This window comes from Ursus arctos, unplaced genomic scaffold (assembly GCF_023065955.2).
Source record: "Ursus arctos isolate Adak ecotype North America unplaced genomic scaffold, UrsArc2.0 scaffold_2, whole genome shotgun sequence".
Lineage (NCBI taxonomy): Eukaryota > Metazoa > Chordata > Mammalia > Carnivora > Ursidae > Ursus > Ursus arctos.
This window is the reverse complement of record NW_026622874.1, coordinates 84,386,132-84,412,543: the sequence shown is the minus strand read 5'-3', so window position 1 is coordinate 84,412,543 and position 26,412 is coordinate 84,386,132. Positions and strand designations below refer to the sequence as shown.

The window sequence follows — 26,412 nt, the reverse complement described above, 5'->3', positions numbered from 1 at the left end:
ATATGTCTCATTTTTGAATTTGATATGATTTTAGACTTAGAGCTCCCATGATAGTACAGAGAATCCCTATATAGTCCTTGCTGAGCTTCTCTTAATTTCAACATCTTACAGGGTAATTACTGAAATCAGGAAATCGACATGGATATAGTGGCATTAGCTAAACCTCAGACTTTCATCAGATTTCCCCAGTTTCTCCAGGAAAGTTTTCTTTCCGTCCCAGTGTCAAACCAGAATCCCACATGGCATCTATTTTTATATGTTTGGATTTTTTTCAAAGGTGTACAATGTGATGATTTAATATACATATACATTGTGAAGTGATTGCCACACAGTCAAGTTAAGTTGTAGGAATAAGGAACTCATATAACTAAAAAAGCAAAAACCCTGATTTTTAAAATGGGCAAAGAATGTATTTCTGAGTCCATATTCTTTTTTTTTAAATTCACTTAGCCAAGGTATAGTACATCATTGCTTTTCAGTATAACGTTCAATGATTCATATTCTTTTTATCATCTCTTTACCATCTCTGTAACCAGGACTGGGAAAATGGAATAAATAACCACTTTGCTGTTTGCCATGAAACAACCTTGAGCTAATTGGGAAAGTCACGTACAGACATAATAAATTCTTAGGGAAAAAGTCTTTTTTTTTAGGGGAAAAATTCTAAGGCCACACTTATAACAAGTCCATAATAATGCTGCACGGACTAATTACACAAGTGCTAAGGGAGGTCAAGGAGGTATGCAGGCTGGCTTAACGGAGAGGAACAGAGACAGGATCCCACCACCACCGGGCAGGAAGGAGCTGCAGCGGGTCCAGGGAGGTCCTGTCTCTTATCTCAGGTCCACACAGGACAAAAGTCCCGCCAAAGCAGGATTACTCTTGAAAAATCTCTGTGAGGGAGGCTCAGTGAATCCAGTGGAGCTAGGTTTTCCCCAGAATCTCACTTCTTCAGCTGTTGACTTGAGTTTAGGGGCGATGCTGTTTAAAAAACACAAAAAACAAAAAACGTAAGAGTGTGTGTGTGTGTGTGTGTGTGTGTGTGTGTGTCTTTGCGTGCGTGCGCGCGCATCTTCAGCGAGACTCGGAATGACGTCAGCACGGGGATGCCCCTCCTCGAGCCTGGCCACGCCTCCCGCGTTACCACGTGTGCCTGGGAGCAGCCGTCCTGGGGAATAGTAGACGCTGGTCCACCTGCTGGCAAGGGCCGTGCCCCCCGGTCTAGTGAGAAGCAGAGGTGGGTGGGCCAGGTAGGGCGGGGCCGGATGGCCTGCAGGGCCAGGTGAGTGAGCGACAGGACCGGAAGCAGTGGGCAGCGGTGCTGGGTGAGCGGTCTGGGGTACGAAACCGGCATTCCCAGAAGGTTGTTTGGCCATAGTGCAACCTGCCCTGGCTGTTGCCTGACGCCGCCAGAGGGATGAGACCTCATACAGGGGGTGGTGGAGGCCACGGGTCAGCCGACTTCCCGAAAGACGCGTACTCTTGCGAGGCCTGGTCGATGCTGGTCGCGGGGAGGGGCAATGGGGATAAATGGCGCAAGGCCTTGGACTGGAAAGTTTGAACTGTAGTGTTTGCCTAAAGTCACACAGCTGGTTGGATTAAAGGCTGCCAATTTAACTTTTCCTAACTGAATTCCTATAAATATAAAGTAGAAAGAAAAATGCCTTCGCAGGGGCGCCTGGGTCGGCTCAGGTCATGATCTCGGGGTCATGCACCGAGCCCTGTGTTGGGCTCCCTGTTCAGCGGGGAGTCTGCTTCTCCCTGTCCCTCTGCTGCTCTGTCTCTCAAATAAATAAATAAAATCTTAGGGGAAAAAATGCCTTTTTAAGGGGTGCATTGTAGGAATGCCCACGAAAACACCATCTTTATAAAGCACAACACAAACGTTAGGTGGAATTTTTATGAATTACAGGAAGGGAGGCGAAGTCAGGTACGCTGCTTGGTTACAAACCCCACTTGGACCTTCTTAAGGCAGCCCTCTCCCCTGAGCCACCGGTGTCTTCGTCTGCACCCCAGCTGATCCCAGAGGGTAATTAGGTCTTCTCTTCCTGGATTCCGGGTATAACCCTGCTTGCAGGTTGAGGCCCTCCTTATGGCCACATTAGGAGTCTCTCCTGCTTCCCCAAACCACAGATCTCCGGCTGCCCCACAGGACGAGTGTGATCCTTCTGCCCCCGCCTCAGCCTCCCCAAACGTTCATAGGTGGTCTTTTTTTTTTTTTTTTTTTATTATATTATGTTAGTCACCATACAGTACATCCCTGGTTTCTGATGTAAAGTTCGATGATTCATTAGTTGTGTATAACACCCAGTGCATCATGCAATACGTGCCCTCCTTACTGCCCATCACCAGCCTATCCTATTCCCCCACCCCCCTGCCCTCTGAAGCCCTCAGTTTGTTTCTCAGAGTCCATAGTCTCTCATGCTTCATTCCCCCTTCTGATTACCCGCCCTTTCTTTATCCCTTTCTTCCTCTACCAATCTTCCTAGTTCTTATGTTCCACAGATGAGAGAAATCATATGATAATTGTCTTTCTCTGCTTGACTTATTTCACTTAGCATTATCTCCTCCAGTGCCGTCCATGTTGCAGCAAATGTTGAGAACTCGTTCTTTCCGATAGCTGAGTAATATTCCATTGTATACATGGACCACAACTTCTTAATCCAGTCATCTGTTGAAGGACATCTTGGTTCCTTCCACGATTTAGCTATTGTGGACAATGCTGCTGTGAACATTGGGGTGCATATGGCCCTTCTCTTCACTACGTCTGTATCTTTGTGGTAAATACCCAGCAGTGCAATGGCTGGGTCGTAGGGTAGCTCAATTTTTAACTTTTTAAGGTACCTCCACACTGTTTTCCAGAGTGGCTGTACCACCTTGCATTCCCACCAACAATGTAGGAGGGATCCCCTTTCTCCACATCCTCTCCAGCAATTGTTGTTTCTTGCCTTGTCAATTTTTGCCATTCTAACTGGCGTAAGGTGGTATCTTAGTGTGGTTTTTATTTGAATTTCCCTGATGGCTAATGATTTTGAACATTTTTTCGTGTGTCTGTTAGCCATTTGTATGTCATCATTGGAAAAGTGTCTGTTCATATCTTCTGCCCATTTTGTGATTTGTGTATTTGTTTCTCGCGTATTGAGTTTGTGAAGTTCTTTGTAGATCTTGGATACCAGTCTTTTATCTGTAGCGTCATCTGCAAATATATTCTCCCATTCCGTGGGCTGCCTCTTAGGTTTTTTGACTGTTTCCTTGGCTGTGCAGAAGCTTTTTATCTTGATGAGGTCCCACAAGTTCATTTTTTCTTTTGTTTCTCTTGCCTTTGGAGATGTATCATGAAAAAGGTTGCTTTGGCCCATGTCGTAGAGGTTGCTGCCTATGTTCTCCTCTAGGATTTTGATGGATTCCTGTCTCACATCGAGGTCTTTCATCCATTTGGAGTTTATCTTTGTGTATGGTGTGAGAGAGTGGTCAAGTTTCATAGGTGGTCTTAGATAAGGTCCACGATACTCCCATGGCCCCGGCACCCGACTCCCCTGCCTTCTCTCCTAATTCCCTCGGCACCCTTTCATGTCAGGAATAGTCTTTTATTCAATGTGAATTTACAATTAATAGCGCTCAGAATAGAAAGCTAGACGTTTTTCTTTTTAAGTTGTTTCTGGTAAGCGGATTATGGCTACTATTCTGAAGAGTTCTTCCTTTGTCGGCTGGTGGTTTCTGTGGGAAAAGGTCTTAGAAGGTCCAGGGTCAAAAGTTCAAGGCCAGCAGAGCAGAGCAGACGTTATACCCTTTTCATTCCTGAATTCTGAGCCCTGTGAGCAGGGAGCCAGGCAGTGTAGGAAGGAGGAAGGGGATGAGAAAGAGTTCGGGGAGCCCGTAGAGCATGGTTGTGAGCCTCTGTTTTGCTAGTTACTAGCTGTGTGATCTTTTGCAAATACTTGACTACTCTGAGCCTCGGTTTTCTCCACCGTGAAATGGGTTTGACAATGCCTGTCTTGAAGGGAGCCCGTGGGACTTAAATGAGCCTTAAATGGGACTTCAGTTTACGTGAGGGGCCTAACTTGGTGCTGGTGATGTGGGGTAAATTATACTCCTTAATTTCCCTATCGCTTTTGGGGAAGATTAGTAGGATCTCAGTACAGTTTGAAAAATACTAACGTCTCTCCTTTCCACCCACCTTTCCCAGCCCAAAACCAGGTCCCAGACCCATTGTTTTCCATTTCACCTTCTTCAGTAGCAAATTCTGCCCCCACGCTCCTTTAGTGACACTGAGCTCAGCTGGTATGGGGCAGGTGATGCAGTTCAGCTCTCCTTAGAGAAATCTAGCTAAGGCAACTCTTCCAGACTTAATGTACTTCTATCCAGAGCGTATCTGTTAATCCAAATGATTCTGGAATGGGTAGAAATATTTTAAAAATATATTTTAAAAATTAAGCCCTCCAGGAGAAGCTGGCTTAGGGCAAGGGGCCATGGGGTATGTATAGGCAGATGAGTCATGTTTGGGGGTCACCCTCTTCTAGTTGTTCTTCTCCCCGATTCTTCCCGGGCTCCCAGATCATGCAGGAAGGACACAGACAAGTAGGCAGCTCGGTGGGCTTAGAGCAGCGATTCGGTGTAGGGAGGCGGCCCCCGTTCACTGTGTTCTCTTCATATTGAACTTTTCAGACAACAGGTCTTGGGGTACCTGGCTGGCTCTGTCGGTAGAGCATACAACTCTCGATCTCGGGGTCGTGAGTTCAAGCCCCACATTAGGTGTAGAGATTAGTAAAAATTTCTTAAAATAAAAACTAAACAACAGGTCTTTAAAGGTCCATATGTGTATAAGATACTTTTTTTTTTTAAACCATAAACTTCTTGTCTGGGAATAATTTTAGATTTCCAGAGAGGTTACAGAGGCAGTGCTGGTTGTCTCCATATGCCCCTCACCCACTTCACCTACTGTCCCAGGTCCCTGGGGTGCATTTACCACAGCCAAGAAACCAACCCCGCTGCTTTACTGTGGACTAAACTCCATATTTTGTTCAGATTTCACCAGTTATTCGACCAGGGGCCAGATTCTGTCCCAGGCTCGCTCCCATCCAGGAGACCACAGTCATCTCATCTCCTGAGTCTCCTCTGGGCTGTGACAGTTTCTGTCCTCCCTTGTGTTTTCGTGGCCTTGATGGCTTGGGGGAGGGCCGGTCAGGCATTTTGAAGGATGTCCTCAATTCATATTTGTCAGCGGCTGTTCTCCTGGTTAGACTGGCCCTGGGGCTTGCGGGAGGGAGACCACAGATGTGAAGTGCCCTCCCGCTTTTATCCTTCCACGGGGTGCATGTTATCAGCCGTGGTGAGGTTCACCTGATAAAGGCAGTGTTGGCTTTTCTTACTGAAAGGTGTTTTCTCCCTTTGTGCAGCTGTTAAAAAACCTGCTCCTGCACCCCCAAAACCGGGAAACCCCCCTCCTGGCCATCCCGGGGGCCAGAGTTCTCCAGGAACATCTCAGCATCCACCCAGTCTGTCACCAAAGCCAGCCACCCGAAGCCCTTCTCCTCCCACCCAGCACGCGGGCCAGGCTCCCGGCCAGCCCTGCACGACCTCGCAGCCCTCTGCACCCCGGAGGTACTCCAGCAGCCTGTCCCCGATACAAGCTCCCAGTCACCCGCCGCCACAGCCCCCAACGCAGGCCGCGCTGCTGGGGCACAGCAAACCGGGTAGCCAGGGCCCGTCCGCCCCCGCGACACTGCCCAGTGAGCCTGGACTTGAGCAGCCGCCTCACACCCCTCCCCAGACTCCAACGCCCCCCAGTACTCCACCTTTAGGAAAACAGAACCCCAGCCTGCCAGCTTCTCAGACCCAGGCGGTGAGTAACCCCGAGACGGCGCAGCCACACGCTGGAACCTTACCAAGACCGAGACCAGTACCAAAGCCGAGGAACCGACCCAGCGTGCCTCCACCCCCACATCCTCCGGGCGCCCACTCGGCTGGGGACGGCACCCTCACCAACGCAGCTCCTACTGCTTCCAAGATAGTAACGGGTAAGTGAGAAATGCGGTTCGGACCTTTCCCCCATCTGCGCTACATGGCTTCTGTACTCTCCCCTTTCGTTTGGGCCTTGGTTTTCAGCAGGGGGCAGCAAACTATATCCACTGGCTAGATCCGGCCCGTAGCCCATTTTGTGTAAATAAAGTTTTATTGGGACACAGCCACTCTAATTTGTTTACATACTGTCTTTGGCTGCTTTTGTGCTAAGGTAACAGTTGTATAGTCCTTCCAGAGAGTATGTGGCTCACAGAGCCTAAAAATATTTACTCCCTGGCCCTTGCAGTTAGCTAGCCTCTGATTCATAGTCTCATTCTGTGTTTTAAGACCTATCACCGTTTACCTTTTTCTAAGTATAGTGACCTAATCCAGGTGGAAGGTAATGTACGACGTGAGCATGAAATTCGTTTCTTAGCAAACTCCTCTTTAAGATACTTATTTTCCTTCTAAAGGTAAAATTGTTCATAGTAAGTGAAGCATTCCAGGTATAACTTTAAAAACATGATCTGTGCCCATTTGGATGCTCTGGGAAGGCAGGTATTGGGGCGTGATCACATCAGAACTCCAGCATTGAGTGGTGAGGGAGGGAAGGATCAAGAATTTCCCATAATTCCCCTGGAAACCTGTTTCGGGTGGTGGTGATTGTACAGATAGATTTCAGTAGGCTGCCTAATGGGGTGTTTTTTTTTTACAGGCAGTCCAAAACACGATCATTTTATTTAATTATGATTTCTTTTAAAAATTCCACCCCAAGGGCTCTAATACAGTACTCGATTTAAGGATGAGGGGGATGGGTGGGGGTTTTAATGTGTTTTTAAAAACGGCACTTAGGAGCTTTGAATCACAACAGCTTAGTTTTAAATTTCCTACGTGGAGCTAGTTTCAGAGAAGAAGCTGGACTATACCTCTGGGCTATCCAGCTGTACCACACGACTTCTCTGCTGAAATGAGCCAACGGTATCCCCCAAACTGGTACCCCAAATGATGAGGGTTAACCAACTAGTCTATCTTTCGATGACCCAATTTTTTTTCAGGAGTATACTCCGTAAATGCGTGTATGATAAATGGTTAATAATTTCTGATGACACTCCAGCTTTTATTTTTAAAAAACAAAGCCATATTGGTGTGTTTGTTTGTTTGTTTCCCAATAGATGCCCTCACAGGTGGGGAAGGTTCCCAGGACTAAGGTCTGTAACCCCCCAAGCAGCTCGCACCACAGCTGCAAATGCTCCTGCTTAGCCGTGTTTTGCATATGTGCTTGTGACTCCCTGATCAGGAGCAGCTGATGACCCCCTGCCATCCGTTCGGTAGCATTAGACATTCCTTATGTTCTTATCAAAAGCATTCCGAGCTGCAGTGCTCCAAATTCAAGAGGTAGATGTCCGTAGATTGAGAACCCGATTTCAAGCTACTCTCCTAAGATACAAGGAGTGTCTTCTTTCTTGTTGGTAAGCCTTTCCTAAAGTGTCCCGCTCTTCTCAGTGATTTACCTCTCATCGACGGGCTCATCACATCCAACCAGAGAGGACTCGGGTGCAGCCAGCACAGAGAATTGTGTTCCCTGTGTCTTGAGCTTTAATTTTTTAATCGTTTATCTCAAGTGCAAGTTAACCGCATGGAGCTTCTTAATTCAATGTTCGAAATTCTCAGGACCAAAAAAAAAAAAAAAAAAAAAAATCCTCCTCCAAAGATCCCACACTAAATTTCTTTGCATTCCAGCATGCTTACATTTTGCTTTCTTAAACCATACGAGCTTTTCCAAGGGCGCAGTGAGGCTCGTCTGAACCCCACCTTCAGGTCCGCATTTGGATACTGTGGGGCTCTCGTCATGTGTACCGTTACTCTCATCCGCTGAGCTGAGCCTCACCTTTGGTGGGCTACCCCGCCAGAGTATTCGCAGCTTTGGTCCGAGTAAGACTTTCTGGAGAAACCAGAAAGGGAAACTAGAGTGCGACCTTTAGGACGGGAGGAGGGCACAGGGATGCGTCCCTCTTCCTGACTCCTGATAACCCAGAAGCCTCGGGTTGCCCAGCGGGGTGTGGAGGTCATGTGTAAGAGTGAAGTGATCAACCTTTAACACGTCAATACTTTGGACACACCCAAATTCCCCTCTCCCCGCCCCCAAATCTTTCCTTCTTTTTAGACAGAAAACTACAAACCAGAATCATGTCTGTTGTTTAATACCTTTCTCGTATGGTGACTAACATAATATAATAAAAAATCATTAAAAAAAAAATACCTTTCTCACCGCAGGTGTATTTATGCTGATCTGGTACAACCCCGTAAGGCTCTGTACTTTATAATTATCAGGTCAGGGAAGTCTTATAGGAAAACTACTTTTCCTTAAGATATTAGCTAAGTATTTAAAAACCAATCTATGTTATGAATTCTCCTATACTCGAGAAATTCCAGGTCAGCACAATGCCATTTGGATCGCAGAATTAAATTTTAATTGCTTAAAATCGCCTGGACTGCCCTCCCACCCCCGAGAGCACGCAGAAGGCCAGCACTGAGAACTCACGAACTGCTCTTATTAACCATTCCTGGATACGGCCATTGGGTATTTCGACATAACTCCCTAGGAAGGCGGTTCTTTATTACGACATCGTGTTTGCACGTGGAAAACCACAGACAGATTCCTAGAAATAGGTTATTTGTTTAGACCAGTTAAACCCCAAAAAGTGGAATGAAGGCCTGCGGATTAGGATAAACTCTCGGGGGAGATTGTTGCCGTCAAGCACCTTTGGCAGTCGACCTGTGGCAGCTCAGCACCAGCCCGGGGAGAACGGAGGGATTCTGGTGTCACTGGAATCTTCTTCCTTGTCATTACTGTAGAAAGTGCGACAAAGCGTTTAGCTTTGAAAGTAAGAGAGTTGACATCTTGCTGTTCTTAAAGGAATAGATTCTAGCCACGAGTGTTCTAATTTCAACATTTTATTAAATAATTTAGATGTATGACCCGCCATATTCAGTAAGAACTGAAATTGGAATATTTAATGGTAAGGAAAAGGCACCTGATTGGCCAAAGCATTTGTGCTACTTTACGATCATGTTTGTGCACTAACGCCTGTTACTAACCGGCACCCTTAACCCCGCCTGCTTGCATCCCTGCTAACAGTGCATGTACTAAAGGAGGCCGGCTGCAGCCATGCTTGCTGAATACGAAGTGTGTTCACAGACGTGGGATGGGGCTCACGGGGCTGGCCCTGTGACTTCTCTCCCTTCTGTTCTTTTCTATAGCGGGCAGGCTTGAGGGGTAGTAGAAAGAAGACATTGTAGGCTCGGACGCGCCCCAATTAGAGTTGCAGCTCTGCGTAACATGAGACAAGGCACAACCTCGCTGATCAGTTAGAGAGTGACGTTTGTGAGAATTTCTCCTGAAGGGATTAAATCAGATAAAAGAAGAAAACATATTACAGTTCTTAACATACGTGGGGTCCTAAGGAAATGGTAGCTCTTTATGATCATTTTTATCTTGGAAAAGAAATACATGCTCAGAGTTATGTATTAGATTCATAGGTCAGCGCTTCAGAAATTCATACGACCCGGCCGTCTAGAACCCAGACGCAGGAGGGCTGGGGCTAGGGCGTCCCTATTTAGATTCCGATGTACCACTTGGTTTTCCCAATATCGGTTCTTTCGTGAGTTAAAAAGACAATGCTCAGGAGTAGAAGATATTTCTTAGTATTTCATGGTATTTCACGAGCCTGCAGATACCCATGAGGCATCCTCTGTACACCGTGTCACTCCCAGAACCATCCTTAAAAGCTTGACACTTTGCTGGTTCTCACGGTGTTCTTTTTAAAAACTAACCTCATTTTGGATCCCGAAAGAAACACATTTAAAAAAATTAACCACAGATATCAAAGATTTGGAAACCAGAAATAATAAGAAGGTACTCTTCTGCAGTCGAAGAAGTTCACGATTCGCATTCTGTTTTTTCTCTAGTTTTTTTTTTCCCCCGAAAGTCCAGGGGGTGTACGATCATCGTTATTTTGCACATACAGATTTTGGTCTTGCATTCTTTATCTTACCTTACATCATATGCTCCTTCACGTTATGACGCGGTTTTGACAACCAGCCTTTCAAATGACTGCATAACGTTAAGCAAGCGTATTTTTGCTCATCGCTGGGCATTTCAGTGGCTCCTCCCTCTCCTTGCAGCTTATTTTGAATAACTAGATATCAGAATCAGGTCAAGGTAAATATCCAGTGAGACCTGCACAGGCTCTCTCCTTTGACTAAAATAGTAAAAAATTGGCGCCAAGGCTCTGACAGCACGAGCGAGCTGGTGAGCAGCAGAAGGGAATCCTTCTCTCAGACTCTAGATTACAGATTGGTCAGGGGAGGAAATTGATTCGTCCTGCAGTAGTGCCTGAAAAGTTAAATTTCAAGGATGTATTTGGGTCTTTTACCTCTCAGAGTGACCGTCTGAATAAGCTTGGACAAGCACATCTTGTTGAAGTGACAAGTAAACCTTGTAGGACCAGACCCTAAATTATAGAGTGCCCATTCTGGCCCTTGGGGGGCTCACTTCCTTGATTCAGATACTCAAAAAAAGGAAGGAACCCGGTGAGATTTGTCCAAGCCCTGGATCAGGGGTAACATTCGCCCGAGAAGAGACGCAGCATGCTAGGTGTGTCTGTCTTTTTGGTTTGGGTTTTTTAATATAATATCAGTCATGTGACCTTAGCTCCAAACTCTATGCTCAAAGACCAGCCCTTCTTAGAATGCATGTAAGAAAAACGATGCCTTATGTAAATTTGCAGCCAGAAGTTTTTAGAGGCATTTTTTAAAAATAGAGTTCCTTAAAAGGATTCTAAAAAATAGAATCTTTCTAAAATAACCTTTTCTACCTTTTTGCCGCAATGAACCAGAGTGTTTAAGACTCATGCATTGTATCCTCAGAGACCGTCTTCTCTGTCAGGACCCTCACCCGAGCACGTACAAACTCCGATGGGGCGGAGGGAGAGCGCTATGCCGATGAAAAACCAGACTCCAGGGTCTAACCCGTCTGGCTCTGATCTTCTGTGAGGAGTGGAGTCTCTCAGGGTCCCCCTTTCTAGCACTAATGCTGCCTTGGGGTCATTTCACGGGGGGCCAGTGAGCCCCCAGCACCATGCCCGGTATATGGTAGCCGCTCCGTCGTGCCAGCCATTGTGATGAAGAGTAGTCTCCTTCTGGAAGCTGGCTCTGCACACGTGCTGATTCTTACTACTTCCCGTGTGTGAACAGATCTGCTGTCTTCTTTTTAAACATGGTTCAGCCAGCCTGGCCGGCTCAGTCAGTGGAGCATGTGACTCTTGATCTCAGGGTCATGAGTTCAGGCTCCATGTTGGGCATGGAACCTACTTAAAACTTTAAAAATAATAATAAAATCATAAATAAAAATAAAATCAGCTGCCTTTAAAAAAATAAAACTGGTTCGTGTAAGGCGGGCGGGGCTGGGAAGTAGTGTACCTGCCAACCCCAGACAAACCAGGGGAGCAGGCAGGAGGCAGAGGGAAGGAATGTCCCTTACACTCCCACCACACATTTTTTCCCCCTGAGTGTAGAATTTGTGTGTATTCGTTATAAATAGAGAATTTCAGGAAAGTACAAATCCAGAAATTATATGTGATGGAAAGGAAGGAAGGAATGAAGGAAGGAACAAAAGAAAGGAAGGAAGGAAAGGAAGGAAGGGAGAGGAGAGGAGAGGAGAGGAGAGGAGAGGAGAGGAGAGGAGAGGAAAGGAAAGGAAAGGAAAGGAAAGGAAAAGTTTGTCCTCTGAAAAAGGTCTGTGGCTGATCGGTGTTGGTTTGCATGTAAATCCACTATTAACAAGTAGAAGTCTAATCAGTACGTATAGTGTCTTTGCAGCATGCAGGCATGGCAGGTCCATAGTCTCTGGTAAACTCTGTGGGCTAAAAAGAGCCTCTGACTGGTTGCACCATCTGTCTTGTTGGGTTAGGGATTGAATTTGCAATGGATTTCTTGTACCAGTCTTGTCTTTGAGACGTGATGACTCTGTCTGAGGATGCAGGAGGGGAGGATTGGAAAGATGGTTGGGCTGGAGGGCTCTTCATCACCTACCCGTCCAACTGGCCAACCACAAAATTTACTGAGAATCAGCCATTAAGCAGCCACTGTTCTAGGCACTGGGGATACACTGAACAAGACAGACACAGTCCCTGCTCTCGTGACTTCCTTTCTGCTGAGGTCAAGTCTGAGACATTTGGACCCCTATTCTGCACACACAGCCCACCCTTGACTACGTCACTGGACAGTGCAAAGCAGCACAGTTTGGTTGGTTTTACAATTATCATAAGACTGAAATTGTCACGTGCATTCAGCACTTGAACTCTCTCACACGTTGGCACCTCCACAAATCTAGAAATTTCTCTGAGTTGTGGTGTATAAGAAACTTGGAGGCCTGGGGCTGCCAACCCAGGAGCCCTCGTGAGAAAAGGGAGTAAATAGATCTCGCAGCTCAGCACAGTAGGGAGCAGGAGCAGGAACCAGTCTCAAAGCAGTGAGCCCCCCCCCCCCCCCGCCAAAGCACACCTGCGTGTGCCACCAGCCTATGTGGAGAAGGAGCAGGTGAAACAGAAGTTAAGCCCTTAAACATATTGGGGAGACTCCCAGCACACTGTAGCCCGGCAACGTGAAACTGCAGCAAATCAGAACCTCTCCCTTCTCTCCTGTGCCGGCCCTAAAACCTCTAACTAGGCCCTCACAATTTGCTAAAACACACACCTACCAGAGAAGCAAACGATTCTGTCTTGATCAGGGGCCGTCTCCCCCACTGGATTGCCGGCTTCATTAAAACTGTGTCTGGCTTGTTCACTGATGTGCCCTCTCAGGTAGACGCTCAGTCAGTACTTGCTCACAAATGAATGCATCTGAGACTCCTCGGCCTCATGAGGAGGCTGGCCGTGACGGGTGAAGATGTCTCTTGTGGGTTGAGGAGTGAGGGACCGACGGCTTGAGGATTCCGCATTTGCCATCTCCCTAGAGGAATTCCAGCCAACGTAATAAGACGTGAAAAAGGAACTGGAGTATAAGTATTAGAAGGAGAAGAGAAAATCGGTATTTGTGGGAGGTTGGTGATCTACCTCAGTGATTGTCACCCAGGGGTTGACGGGACATCTGGCCGTGTCTGGAGACATCTTTCTCACACTGAGGGAGATAGGGCTGCCTGCCACTGGCACGTCATGCATGAAGGGCAGGATGGCTGCTGCACTCCTACAGGGCACAGGATGGCCCCTCAGCCCGGACTGATCCAGCCCAAAATGTCACTGGTGCTGAGGTTGGCATAGCATGAATAACAGGAGGACAGACTCCTGGGCCTCAGAGGAGGGGGCTCTCCAGTGAGGCGCACCTATCCCTGCAGCCCTGATTTGTGAGGAGGTTTTAGTTAGTGCATGAGAGGCTTGGCTAGATAGGTTTCCTCTCCGCGGTCAGAGGGAGCGCCCCTACAAGGGCTGCATCTCTGAAGGCTCCTGGGAAGGGCCACCAGAGCCAGGACGCGGGGCTGTGCCAGTCGGCTGCCCGGGGGTCTGAGAGGCTTGACCCAACTTCCAGGGGCTGACAGTGCCTGTAGTGAGCAAGGTGTGTGTGCATGGGCTGACGCGGACTGTCCAGCTTCTCTTCTTCTAGAGCGCCCTAGGGTGGCCGCGTGGGCGTTACCACACGCTGACAGCATGTCTCCTCCTGTTTTTGTCCAGACACCAGTTCTAGAGTTTCAGAGCCGCTTCGCAGCACCTTTCCTGACATGCATTCAGACTCAGCCAGCAAAGACCTGCCCGGACGCATTCTGTTGGATATAGACAATGATACGGAAAGCACCGCCCTGTGAAGAAAGCCCCGCCCCCGGCCCCTCCCTCCCTGGAGAGCGGAACCCGGGCAGGTGCACGCTTCTCTCTGCAGACCAAACAGTGAAGAGCTTTCAGTGAAGGGGAAAGAAGGCCTGGCGTGCAGGTCTTCGCCTTCCCGCAGCCCCAGGAGAAGGTGGAGGCTGACACTTTAAGCTGAATGACCTGTGTCTTGAAGAAGTTGGCTTTCTTTACGTGGGAAAGAAATCATGCCAAAAAAAATTAAAAAAAAAAAATTAAAAAGAAAGAAAAACAGAAAAAGAAAAAAGAAGTACCTAGAATGGAAAGAGTATTATTGCCTAGAGCGTGTGGGAAGCTTTGTCACCGCCATCAAGGCTGGCGGCACGAAAGGCAGTTTGGGATGAAGAAGCAGCAGCGCGTGAACTCTCTATTTAAGAAAATACATACATTATGCAAATCGCCTGCTTCCTGCTACTTGGACTTTCATTCTTATATATTAGGAGGGAGGTTCCTCTCCCTCACAATTGCTGCAGAATCATTTTGTATGAAGGATGGTCGTGCCTCCCCCGACCCCCTCAAAACCACGAGCATTGATGGTGACTGCTGGATCCGTCACCTCAGCAAACTGGATGTGACTTGTGCCTTGTTGGATTGCCAGAATGTAGAAAGAAATGTACTGTTCTTTTTTTTTTTTAAAACAATGTAATTGCTACTTGATAAGGACCGAACATTATTCTAGTTTCGTGTTTAATTTGAATTAAATATATTCTGTGGTTTATATGAAAACTTTATAATTCTCGGAAGCAAAATTATGGCTTGTGTGTATGTGTGAGCATGCATGTTGTCACTTAACCAAACAGAATTTGGGTGAGACGTCGGGGGTTCTGATGGTGACTGTAGAAGCCTGAGGGTGTGGAGAGCAAGGTCACAGCAGTGACAGCAGTCACCAGGTGCCCCGGAGACCTCCCAGACTGTCCCGTAGTGCGTGTTCTGTGGTCAGGCTCTTCCTTTGCACCTACCAGTCCTGACGCCCTTTCTTGTCCACCCAGAGACCCCGAGAAGAGTCAGCCCCACGGGTCCAGTGCGGGAGTCCCAGCTGTTCTTTTCTGTAGGAATTCTCTTTTCCAGTGACTTGGAGGCCCTGCTTTCCCAGGACTGAAATACTTGGGAAGAGCGGATGGGGGGATGGAGCCAGGTGAAGTCCCACAGTCTGGATGGCTGTTCTGATGACAGCGCCTCCCAGTGGCCCAGATTTGGTGGTTTTCTCTTGGGAACAGAGAGAGACACACGCTCCCAGTGTCGGCTGCCCTGAGCCGTTCCCTTGGTAGAGCTGTTTGCCGGGCACATCAGAGACCTGTCGACCTTTGTGCTCACTTTGGCAGCACATACACTACACCTGGAACAATACAGAAGACACTGGCCCTCCTTCCACTGTGAATGAACAGGTTTCATTTGAAAAGGGCAGTCATTTTTTCCCTCACAACTCAAAGATCCCTGTGCCCCCCAGAGTGCTTCCTACACTTATTACATTGAAAATATGTATCTATTTCCCCCTGTATCTTAAATTTGTATTTGCTTAAGGCTGACTCTCTCCCTCCTCAGACGCCATCCCCCCTTGGCTGTAGATCAAGCCCCTCACAGAGAGCAAGGGTCACGGTGTCAGCTGCCCATCGGCATTCAGCCCCTTCTCCAGGGAGCCCTCTGTCCGCAGTCAGGCTTCTCTGCGGGACCCTGGACGTGCTTCCTCCACAGTGCTGGCGCTCGGGGAAACCGAGACACCGTGCTTGCCGGGGAGATGGTGTGGGTGCCATGGACATTCTCCCCAGAGGGGCTGTGTGGGGAAGGAGACTGCTGCCCCCCCCCACCGCCTTTGGCCCTTGGAGAGGGATGTGTAGCCTCCCCCTGGAGCCCCCTTGCCCCACACACCGTCTCAGGTTCCGGCCAGGAGCCAGTTCCCGAGGGTCTGGATAGTAGCCACGTTAGCGAACAGCTCCCCACAAAGGTGGGGGTGTGCCTTCACCCCACCCACCGCAGTCCTTGGGACCAGTGTGGCAGAGCTAAGCCTCTGACGAGCCTGGCCCAAGGTCCTGAGAGCAACAAGGAGGAACTCAAGAGACACGTTGAGTGACTGAGTGAAGCCAATGGCTCCTCAGCCCCAGGGTTTCCTGTCCGTGTTCCTTTGAAGTGTGGAAATCGGGGTCCCTTGAGAGACTGCTCTGAGAACAGAGTTCTGAGTTCTGTCATGCCAGTAAGTGGTTCCAATCCACCCCAGCTCCCTTTATCCCAGGACTGGAATCACATCTCTAGGCGCTGGGCTACCCCAGAGGGGGCGTCAGGGCTCGCTCTGTGGGCCTGCCCTTGATCTTAGCCATGCACGCGGCAGCCTGTGCGGGTCACCCCATCAGACCCCAGCGGAGCCCCGAACACAGAAAGGAGGATGGCTGGGACTGCATGGGACAGGGGTGGCTGCTCTTCAGAGCCCCACTGCCCCTCGGCCACTAGAGGTTTGCCGTGGGAGTGCCTGTCCTTCTGGCCACTTGTTGGAGGGGAAGAAGCCTTGTGGGAATTAAGCAGAGAAAGAGTTGACGCCAGCACGCAATTCCCTGATTTTCTGAAAGCACAAGGTTCCAGGGCGCCACCGCTGATCGACTTCCCGGAGATCATATGGAGAAGCAAGCGGCACAGGGAGGAAAGCTCCGCGGACCAGCTCCCCCTCTGCCCAGAGCCAGCGGGAGTGGAAAGCAAGCAGTGGCCTGTGGGTTCCATTCCTTGCACTTTGAAGATGAGTTAGGCAAAGTTCAAATGCTAGCACTTGGCCCTGGAGATGGGGTCACTGCCAGGCTCGGAGGTCCCGTGGGTCTCTTCGCTTGTTTATCCCTTTGAATTTCACCCTCGGTGTTGCATGATAGACAAGAAGAGTGAATAATAGCCTTTTCAGAAAAGGCAGCTTTGACGATTCCTTTCTCCCCCACCTTCTACCCTCCGTTCCCTTTTAAGAAGAAAAGAGCTAAATGTCACGTTGAAAACGGCCCATGAGCTCCTTTGAAGCCTCACGGTAAACAAACAATGCTTTATTATTTATCTCCTTTCGTTACAAAAACAGGGTGCGGACAACAGACTGGACCCCTGGGTTCACCCCCATGTTACGCAAAGTAGCCCCAGAGGAAGAAGGCACAGCTAACGCAGATGATGAGGTTGGTGTCCAGAAGGGTCTTCACGAGGGGGTTTTCTTCCAAGGAAACTATGACGGGTTCCACTTTGCTCGGGGGCTCCTTGCCCGCGCTCTCCATTCCACAGAGCCACAAGACGGCTCGCTTCACTTTGGACTGCTTTGGGATCGTGTCACCTAAAAGAACCCAAATGAAGGTCATAAGGATGGGCTGTGTCTCCCAGAGAAGGGGGCAGAGGGGCCGACCGGCTGTGTTCCAGGCCCAGTGAGAAGTATTTTCCATACCTTTTCTGGAAAGTATTCATGAATGCCTTAATCTGGAAGAGTGGTATTTTCAGGCTTGTCATCATTTTCAGATGAAGAGACAGAGCCTCACCTGACTAACTTGGGTGAAGCCACGCAGCTGGTAAGGAGTGGCAGAGGGGGGTTTAGAAGCCACATCTGTCCGATTCCCTCCTCCCTATCACCCTGTCTGCCAGGAGGCCCAAGACAGAGAAGGGCACTCTCGCGGGAAACTATTTCCCCATTCGGAGCTGGGGCTGCAAGCTCTATGGCCTTTAAGAGCCAGGAACATGGTCAGGGGGACGCACTTTGCTTATTAAACTTGTCAAAATATAAACCAGGAAAGATTCTCTCATTTTTCTTGAAACACATGGCCTTCTGGATCTATCTTTGAATTTCCCTTGTTAGCTTGTTTTTCTTTTTTCTCAAGATTTTTATTTATTTATCCGAGAGAGAGACCATGAGCAGAGGGGAGAGGGAGAGGCAGACTTCCCACTGAGCAGGGAGCCTGATGCGGGACTTGGTCCCAGGACCCTGGGATCATGACCTGAGCCAAAGGCAGATGCTTAACCGACTGAGCCACCCAGGCACCCTCCCTCATTAGGCTGACATGGATACATAGCCACAGTACATTTGTATATACATGTATATTGATACATGTAAAAGGCCACGTGTGATGGTAAGTGACAGCCCATGGCCACAGGGTCATGGGGCAATAGGGGCGGGTGGAGACCTTGGCTCACCAAAGGGCACAGCCCAGGTTTAAGGGGCTTTCTTTCCAAGCTCTGGACAACGTTAGTCATGCAGATAGGTGGGCCCAGTGTTGTTACATCTTCCCATGTTTCAAAAGAAGATGGAAATCTGGAATTTTATATGAAATCCCCCGAGTTTTCAATGTTAACTCACCTTCTATTAAAATGGTAGGTGGACTAAACCACAGGATGTCTGCAAGCTGCCAGTCTGAAACCAGCAATTTAGAGAATGTCAATGGCATTGCAGCCTACCTGGCAAGATTTCGTGGCAATTTAGTGAGCCGTGTTTTAGCAAGCCCTCGACACGGGTTTGCTCTTGTTACTCCCCACTGAGCATCTGTTGAAAGTTAGACCAGACACTGGGAGTCAGGGGATGCTAACATTCCAAGTGTGCCCCTCTTCTAGCTTGTGATTGGTAGAAAAATCTCCCCTTAAACATCTAATGCTTCTTGGGCTTCTACAGTAACCGAGGAGAGGCAACTCACAGCGGTCGGGGTTGGATATGTTTTCTTGAACAATCTCCAGCTGGATGTCGGTGATGCTGGCCTCTGGTGTCCCGTTCTGAGAGACGGTCAGAGGCCGGGGAGTTGCTGGTGGGACCTGTTCCTTCCGGACCATGGGGTCATGACGAGTAAACCAGGTCAGGCGGCTTACCTAAGGAGCAGAGATAGTTCAGATTAGGGTCCCCTGCTTGACCCCATGTTCAGCCTCACAGGTGAGAATGTCCCCTGTCACTGCGCCTCCAACAAGCTCCAGCTCCCTGCGCTCTGCAGAACCGTTGAACACTTCCCCCACGGTTCCCCCGGCTTTCTTCGGCAGCCCTAATTCTGTTGGGATCTCACCCTCCTTCATTCTGGCCCCCCAGAGCTTAATCCTAGCCTGGGGCTTTTTTGGGAGACCCCCCACCCCCACAACAGCCATTCAGCACGTGCATTTCTCTAGCCACAGAGACTGAACCGGCTCGCGGGTAAACACGTGTCGAGCTGACTGCATCAATGGGAATCAGGAACCCTGCTGGATGTGCTGGGACAAACATATTTCTGCTTTTGCTTGATGAGTATGAGAAAAGATAAAATCCCTGGAAACTTCCAGCCCCACACAGTGCCTGAAAATTGAGGCAGAAATGAAGGATGGATTTGGATGGTCTGCTGTCCCAAATCAAGTTGCCCCTTAAGCCCAACCCTGGATGTCCCACCTTTTTGAACAATCAAACCCTCTTCATTGAGGCCAGTTTGGGTCTGTTTTCTGTCGCTTGCAGCCAAGGGTCTCAGTGGTTATACATTATCAAACGCAAACGTACCATCTCCTTGGAGGGCGACTCTGTGAACCAGCTCACAATGGACACGGTGATCAGAGTCACTGCAGACAGAATCATGGAGAAATAGAGGTAGTGGACATCCTTGACCACGCCAGGGCGGTCATCTGGCTGGTCACACCGAGGCTGCGGGTAAATGAAATCCAGGACCAGCCGAATCAAGCCTAGGAGAAGGCCCAAGATCAGACCTGAGAAGGCCCCCTGCAAATCAGAGCAAGGCCATCTTAGAGACGTGCAGGTTACGGGGCAGCCAGCCCGGGCCTCTGCAGACCCCGACAAGCCGTTCCCAAGAGCTTGCCTTTCTAGGGGTGGTCAATGAAGGCATCAGTAATTTGAAAAGGACTGGAGCTACTTATCTGTTTATCTTTCACACAAAACTGATCATTCAGGCATAATTTACTCATTCCTTGCAAATTTACCTTCCCTGTTTCATGACACAATGCATGGAAACAGAACCGCTGTGGTTGCTCTTCGAAGGCCAGGTGGCCCCCTCCCCACACCTCCATCCGCAGAACTCAGCCTCCGTAACACCACCCACATCATTAAGACATCCTCACGGCAGCGCTTATCCAGAGCTACCTTTTCATTGGTCCGTTTCCAGAAACATCCCATGATGAAGACCACGGCCACGGGCGGCTGCAGGTAGGAGCTGATGGACTGGATGTAAATGAAGAGCTGGCCCCCCTGGCTTGCCTGGACCACGGGGATCCAGAGGATGGAGACTAGCACCAGCAGCAGCACAAATGCCCTAGTGCCCGGCGGAGAGAGACCCTCATTAGCATGTCTCCCCGGAAACACTGCTCTCTCTCTCTCTCTCTCTACAGCTTTATTCAGGTAGAATTTGCGTACTACAAGATTCACCCATTCTAAGAGCACAATCCCCTAACGCTGGGCAACGCCATCAAGTTTCACAGCATCCTTTATTCCAAACAGGTTCCTTCATGCTCAGTTACAATTTACTCCTTATCTGCTCCTGTTCCTACAGATTTGCCTTTTCTGGACAGAAACAGGATTCAACAGTGGTCTTTGGCCGCCAGTGTCCTTCACGGAGCATGTTTTTGAGACTCATCCATGCGTCGTGCATTATCACAGTATGTCATTCGTTCTTATTGTTGAAAAATACTCCACTGAATGGCTCTACCATGACATGCCACCGTCTATCCTGCAGTGGTCACTGGACACTTGAGTTGTTTCTATTTTTCCACTCGTGTAAACAAAAGCTGCTGTGAATATTTGTGTTTGAGTCTTTATGTATTTTTGGGAATGCAATTTTTATGTAGACATATGTTTTCATCTGGGAATGCAAGTGCTCGGTCATATGATAAGTTGTATGTTTAATTTTTTTTAAAAGCTGCCAAACTGTTTTGAACGGTTGAACCATTTTACATTCCCACCCACAGCGTTAGGAAAGTCCCAACTTCTCTATTTCCTCGTCTGTGTTTTTGATTATAGCCATTTTAGTGGGCACATCATGGTATCTCTCTATAGTTCTCCAGGGTTACCATCTCACTTTGCAGATTATTCTAGATCACAAGTCCTTTGTCAGCTACAAGGTTTGCAAATAGTTTCTCCTTACCTGTGGGTTGTTTTCTCATTTCCCTAATGGTGTCTTTTGAAGTGAAAAAGTCTTAGCTTTTGATGAAGTCTAATGTATTTGGTTTTTTCTTTTATGGGTTATATTTGTGGTGTCACACCTAAGCACTCTTTCCCTAATCCAAGGCTGAGACAGCCCTCGGGGCCCCAAGATGCTTATTAGCATGCATTTTACATAATATTTGCATACCATCCATTTCGGTCCCTTCTGTTCCCCCCATTAGATTTCAGGACCTTACAGAAGGCTTGGTAGGGAACCCTTCCCCACCCCACCCCCTGCCCAGTCCCCAGAACCCCTTCCTCCTTTTTACCTGGCTAACTCCTATTCATCCCTCAGGTCCCATCCAGTCCAGGCTGGGGACTCCTCCGAATTCCTACATCTCCTGGCTCCTCCTCATAGCACTCACTGGGCTTGTAATTTCTTTTTAATTATCCTCTCTCTTTAATTATCTTCTCTTTAGCTTTGTGAAAGCAGATACTGAATCTCTGCTTTTCCCTGCTCTCTGTCCGGCCACGGGGCACATAGTAGGTGCTCAGTAAACATCTCTTCGATGAGTGATTTATCCTCATTAGAGTCCTAATGAATCTCACCTTTGCCATCAAAGGAGGCTGAGCCTCCACGATGAGTGGCTGGCCAGGCTTTACCTCTGGATGGGCCCAGCATTCTCCTCCCTGGGTATCTAAACTTTTCACTCTCCCTCCCCAGTTCCACTTAGTACCTTACCTGCCAACAATCATGAGCTCCTTCTCTGACGCCCGAGGCCGCATGTAGTTCCAGAGGTCCATGGTGAAGATGGTGCTGGCACTATTAAAGATGGAGGTGAGGGAGGACATGAGCGCCGCCACCATCACAGCCATCATGAGCCCACGGAGCCCTGGGGGCAAAAGGGAGGTCTATGGGCCTCAGGCTTTTCCTGCTAACTGCCGCTGCCTCCACTCATGACCCCGTTACCCCAGGCCCATAGCGCCAGCTGATCCCAGTAGGTGCCACTGGGAGGAGGCAGAACTCAGGGGTGGGAGCCATGCGGAGGGACAGCGGCTGGAGGGGTGGGGGGGCATAGCCAGGACCTAGGTTTTATTTGAGGACCCTGGCTGTGGGACTCCGTCCCTCAGCCCAGAGCACATTCCTTCCTGCCACCCTCCCATCCTGCCCCTCCCTCAGATCAGGGCCCAGCCAAGGTCTTCCTTTCTGGGTGCGCCAGGGCACTCCATTTAGGGACGAGTGGACGTTACCTGTGGGCAGGAGTTCCAGCACCAGTTTGGGATACGCGATGTCAGAGCAGCCAGAGGGGTTGCTACAGACCTTCAGGCAGGTTTCTGGATCTGCACAAGCCACTTCATCTGTGGAAGAAACAAGAGCCGGAGTGAGCAGACAGACCCTCTGAGCCCAGGCCGAGCCACAACGTGGGCTGACACAGGCCCACGCCAGGAGACAGGATGACTGTCTACACGTGTACAGCTCCGTGAAATAACAAGGAGCCTAGACTTCATAAACCATGACCTTCTTACTTAACCTGGCCCTATCTGTAAAACCGCGACAATAATGTAAGTCTGCTTCGTATGATATCGTGGGGCTTGGCCGAGACGACACACATAATGCCCCCGGCCCAGAAGCTGCTGTGTAGGAAGCGCTGAATACACTTCGGCTGTTATTTCTGTCACCCAAATGAAGCGGAGCCACCTAGCGGCCATTCTCCACAGTCCCCATCAGGCTGCATCCCCCGACCCCCCAAAAGGGGACACAAGCAATTCACATCTTGCCTACAGTTCCTCGGAAGTACACAGGAGAATGCCATTGCCCGACGCGGGCGAAAATTTTCCAAATTCCTCTTTTCCCCCAGCTCTTCGAGAGCTGTTCCATTTTAGGCTCCTACCAACCCCACTGTGCTGGCTCAATATTTGTCTCCTCCTCTTCCTACATTTCTGGGTCGGGCCTTGGCTCTCCTGAACAGCATTCCGATTTTCCAGTGCAAATCCACCCAGCCTTCCTGGCACCTGCAGCCCTTCATCTCTTTCTAGTATGACAGTGATCACATCCTGAGCAGACAGGCGTAGGCCTCCTGCTTAAGCCAGAGTGTGTGGCGAAGCAGGTGCTCAGCAAATTTCCATGGGACAGGGGCTAGCATCACAGCGCTCCTGTATGAGGGAAGACGAGAGTCCCCTCACTGTTTCTCAGATGAAGAATCAGGGCAAGGGACCTGATTATAAACACCCCAATCCAATTTTTCAGAGAAGGAAGACCAAGAAAGCGAATGCTTTTCTGTCTTTAATGACTCTGGCAGTCACCCCACCCAAGGCTTAATCCTGGCTACTGGGACCTTCAGAACTCTGTGTGGTCTCAATGGTTTGGCACCTTTGTCTGAATAATACCTTTCTCGTCACCTTCTGACTTCCTCAGCTCCTGATATCTGTGTGAGCTGACCAATGCTCCTCACCAGTGCCCCAATGCCTACCCAACACCACTCACCCAAGCTGGGCCAATGATTACCTCTCAAGTCTCCTTCACCAGGTGGATTGAGCTCTAACTCCCATAAATCCCTCCTGGGCCCCCTCTGCTCAATCCAGAGTCTTCAGTCCTTGCTCCTCATTTTGAAAGGCGATGGGCTGCCTGTCTGCCCATCTCAAACCTCAGTGTGCAAGAGAACGTGAAGCCCTTCACCCCTCATGACAGTTTCCTGCCTGGTCCCAGTACAATGTCAGTGTCATGACGACCACTTAACTGAGAGCTCGAATGTAGATGTGTGACAGGGTCTCCAGATGAGGCCGTATACTTAGTCTCTATGTTTTTACCTGCATCGAATGTGCTAATTTAATAAATGTAACCACTTAAAGGACACCACAATTTTAAAATGCAGTATTATTCTATCTTCATTTTCTTTTTAATGTAACATAAAACCTAAGAAATGTGGGGCGCCTGGGTGGCACAGCGGTTAAGCGTTTGCCTTCGGCTCAGGGCGTGATCCCGGCGTTATGGGATCGAGCCCCACATCAGGCTCCTCCGCTATGAGCCTGCTTCTTCCTCTCCCACTCCCCTGCTTGTGTTCCCTCTCTCGCTGGCTGTCTCTATCTCTGGCAAATAAATAAATAAATAAAATCTTTAAAAAAAATATTTAAAACCTAAGAAATGGATATAGCCCCAGGCCCTTTCACCCACTGGGAAATCCAAGGGCAAACTGGTCTTCATAAAATTTCTCCACGCCCTGTTATGTCTTCTCAAAGGCTGGGACCCTTCGCCTCGCTCACATCCACCAATGGGTGCTGTGGCCACAGTTATAATACAATTGCTACGGGATAGAAGCAGATACCCCCAAAGCTCTGGTTCAAGCCTTAGACAAAATTAAGACCGTAGACCAAAAGTGGTATGTGAAGAGAAGTCCTGAGCAGAAACAATCTTGAGAAAAATGCTTTTGACAGGTCAAAGTTCTTGGCTTTTTATGACTCTTCTGAGAAGTCTTAAAAGAAGATAAGGGAATAGTTTCATTCCCGTGCCCAGAATGTTGCAAGGAGCCTCCCAGGTCAGACAAAAGTCTCACTCACATTCAGATCATATGGGTTTTACCTCTCTTTGTCCAAAAACTCCTCTCTCTTTTTTTAAAGATTTATTTACTTTAGAGAGAGAGGAAGAGAGAGAGCTCAATCCTCGGACCCTGAGACCATGACCTGAAACCAAGAGTCAGTCGCCCAACCAGCTGAGCCACCCAGGTGCCCCCAAAAGCACCGCTCTTCAAGGTACACCGAGGAGCAAGACTCTCCCTAGGATATTTAATTAACTACATAGTTTAACCTTTGGTTAACCTTAGGTTGTTTAACCTTCCAGACATGCACCCTTCAACCATGAAACGTGACAGACACAGTTTACAAAGCATGTTTGTGGCAGTTGTCCTTGTCTGTGCAGCTTAAAGAATATATTCGTTGGGGCGCCTGGGTGGCTCAGTCGGTTAAGCATCTGACTCTTGATTGTCAGCTCAGGTCTTGATCTCAAGGTCGTGAGTTCAAGCCCCACATTGGGCTCCATGCTGGGCATGGAGCTTACTTTTTTTTTTTAAAAAAGAATATATTCATACTAGTTGGCTCAGCTAAGCTACAACTGAAACCAACAGCCTTATGGATCATTCACCCACCACTGGGCAACAACCACCCACCTTCCTTGGGTTAATTAATCAACCATTTCATATATGGTGTGGGTTCTCTCATCAGACTCTGATAGTTGACATAAAGGATGCTTCTGGCAAGGTCAGATCCAAACAACACAAAATCTCCTATTTCCAAATGCTAACATTCAATTCAATACAATTCTCATTGTATTCTTCACAACGCCAAGGGGAAGATGTGGTTATTACACCTCTTGTAAGGACAAGTAAATTGAGGCCCAGAAAGGTAGAAAGGCTTCCCCAAATCAAACACCTAGTAAGTATCATGGATAGGTCTCACACCCTGAGTGTATTCCAGAGCTCAGGTGGGGATGATTGCGTCGGTAAATGGGTACATTTCTAGACTTCGTTTTATTGTTTTTGAGGGTGGTTTTGCTTCTCTCTTAATTTCCACTGTGGTTCCTTTCAAAGTGTGTGCCATTTCTCAGATCGGTAAGTGGAAGGAGGTGTTGTCCAGGCTCACTGCAGCTCAGGATTAGAGCATCCTTTTGGGTGGTGTCTGGACCCAACTGAAGATTCAGGAGGAACTGGCAGAGCAGACATAGAGGGACACATGGAAACAGGAAGGTCGAGTGGCTTGGCCTGGAGCCTGGCACTTTAGGTAAGGGCTTCTCAGTCTCGTGGGGAGCTTGTTAAAAAATAGATTGCTGGGCCTCAACCTCAAGAGATTCTGGTTCAGTAGGTCTTGGACAGGTCTGAAAGTTTGCATTTCTTTTTTTTTTTTTTAGTTTAAATTCAATTAGCCAAGATATAGTACATCACTGGTTTTTTTTATATAATGTTCAATGATTCATTAGTTCATTTAACACCCAGTGATCATCATATCACATGCCCTCTTTAATGCCCATCACCCACTTACCCCGTCCCCCCACCCACCTCCCTTTCTGCAACCCTGTTTCCTGGAGTCAAGAGTCTCATTTGGTTTGTCTCCCTCTCTGGTTTCTTCCCATTCAGCTTTCCCTCCCTTCCCCTGTTGTCCACTGCACTATTCCTTATGTGCCACATATGAGTGAAACCATATAATTATGTTTTTCTGACTTATTTCACTTAGCATAATACCTTCCAGTTCCATCCATGTCGATGTACATGGTAGATATTCATCCTTTCTGACGGCTGAATAATATAACACTGTATATATGAATCACATCTTCTTTATCCATTCATCCATTGAAGGACATCTTGGCTTAGCATTTCTAACAAGTTTCAAGGTGACATTGATGCTGGACTGGGACCCACACTTTGAGAAGCACTTGTCCAGGTCTTCAAACACTCCATGCCCGCCTCATCTTCTCCACCCTACTTCACTCTCAAATTC

At 48.4% G+C, this 26,412-nt stretch overlaps 2 protein-coding genes across 10 annotated transcripts in view; one reads left to right on the top strand and one right to left on the bottom strand.

Annotated features, from left to right (window-relative positions):
- The window catches only part of ARHGAP17 (Rho GTPase activating protein 17), a 98,670-nt gene extending 74,898 nt beyond the window's left edge, over nt 1-23,772 (top strand). For 2 of the 9 annotated variants that reach the window (XM_044390274.3, XM_057314871.1), the window contains 2 exons: nt 5,397-6,017; nt 16,939-17,617. In XM_044390274.3, coding sequence (XP_044246209.1) covers nt 5,397-6,017; nt 16,939-16,991 — 674 coding nt within the window. In that variant the 3' untranslated portion in view covers nt 16,992-17,617. The other 7 variants (XM_026515627.4, XM_026515635.4, XM_048224585.2 and 4 more) reach the window with 6 other exon arrangements.
- Nucleotides 16,856-26,412, bottom strand: part of SLC5A11 (solute carrier family 5 member 11) — a 42,019-nt gene continuing 32,462 nt past the window's right edge. The window contains exons 11-16 of the mRNA XM_026515636.4: nt 22,180-22,287; nt 21,671-21,821; nt 19,933-20,101; nt 19,339-19,554; nt 18,524-18,692; nt 16,856-17,181 (exon numbers count right to left, since the gene is read on the bottom strand). Coding sequence (XP_026371421.1) covers nt 16,979-17,181; nt 18,524-18,692; nt 19,339-19,554; nt 19,933-20,101; nt 21,671-21,821; nt 22,180-22,287 — 1,016 coding nt within the window. The 3' untranslated portion in view covers nt 16,856-16,978. The remainder of the gene's footprint in view (nt 17,182-18,523; nt 18,693-19,338; nt 19,555-19,932; nt 20,102-21,670; nt 21,822-22,179; nt 22,288-26,412) is intronic.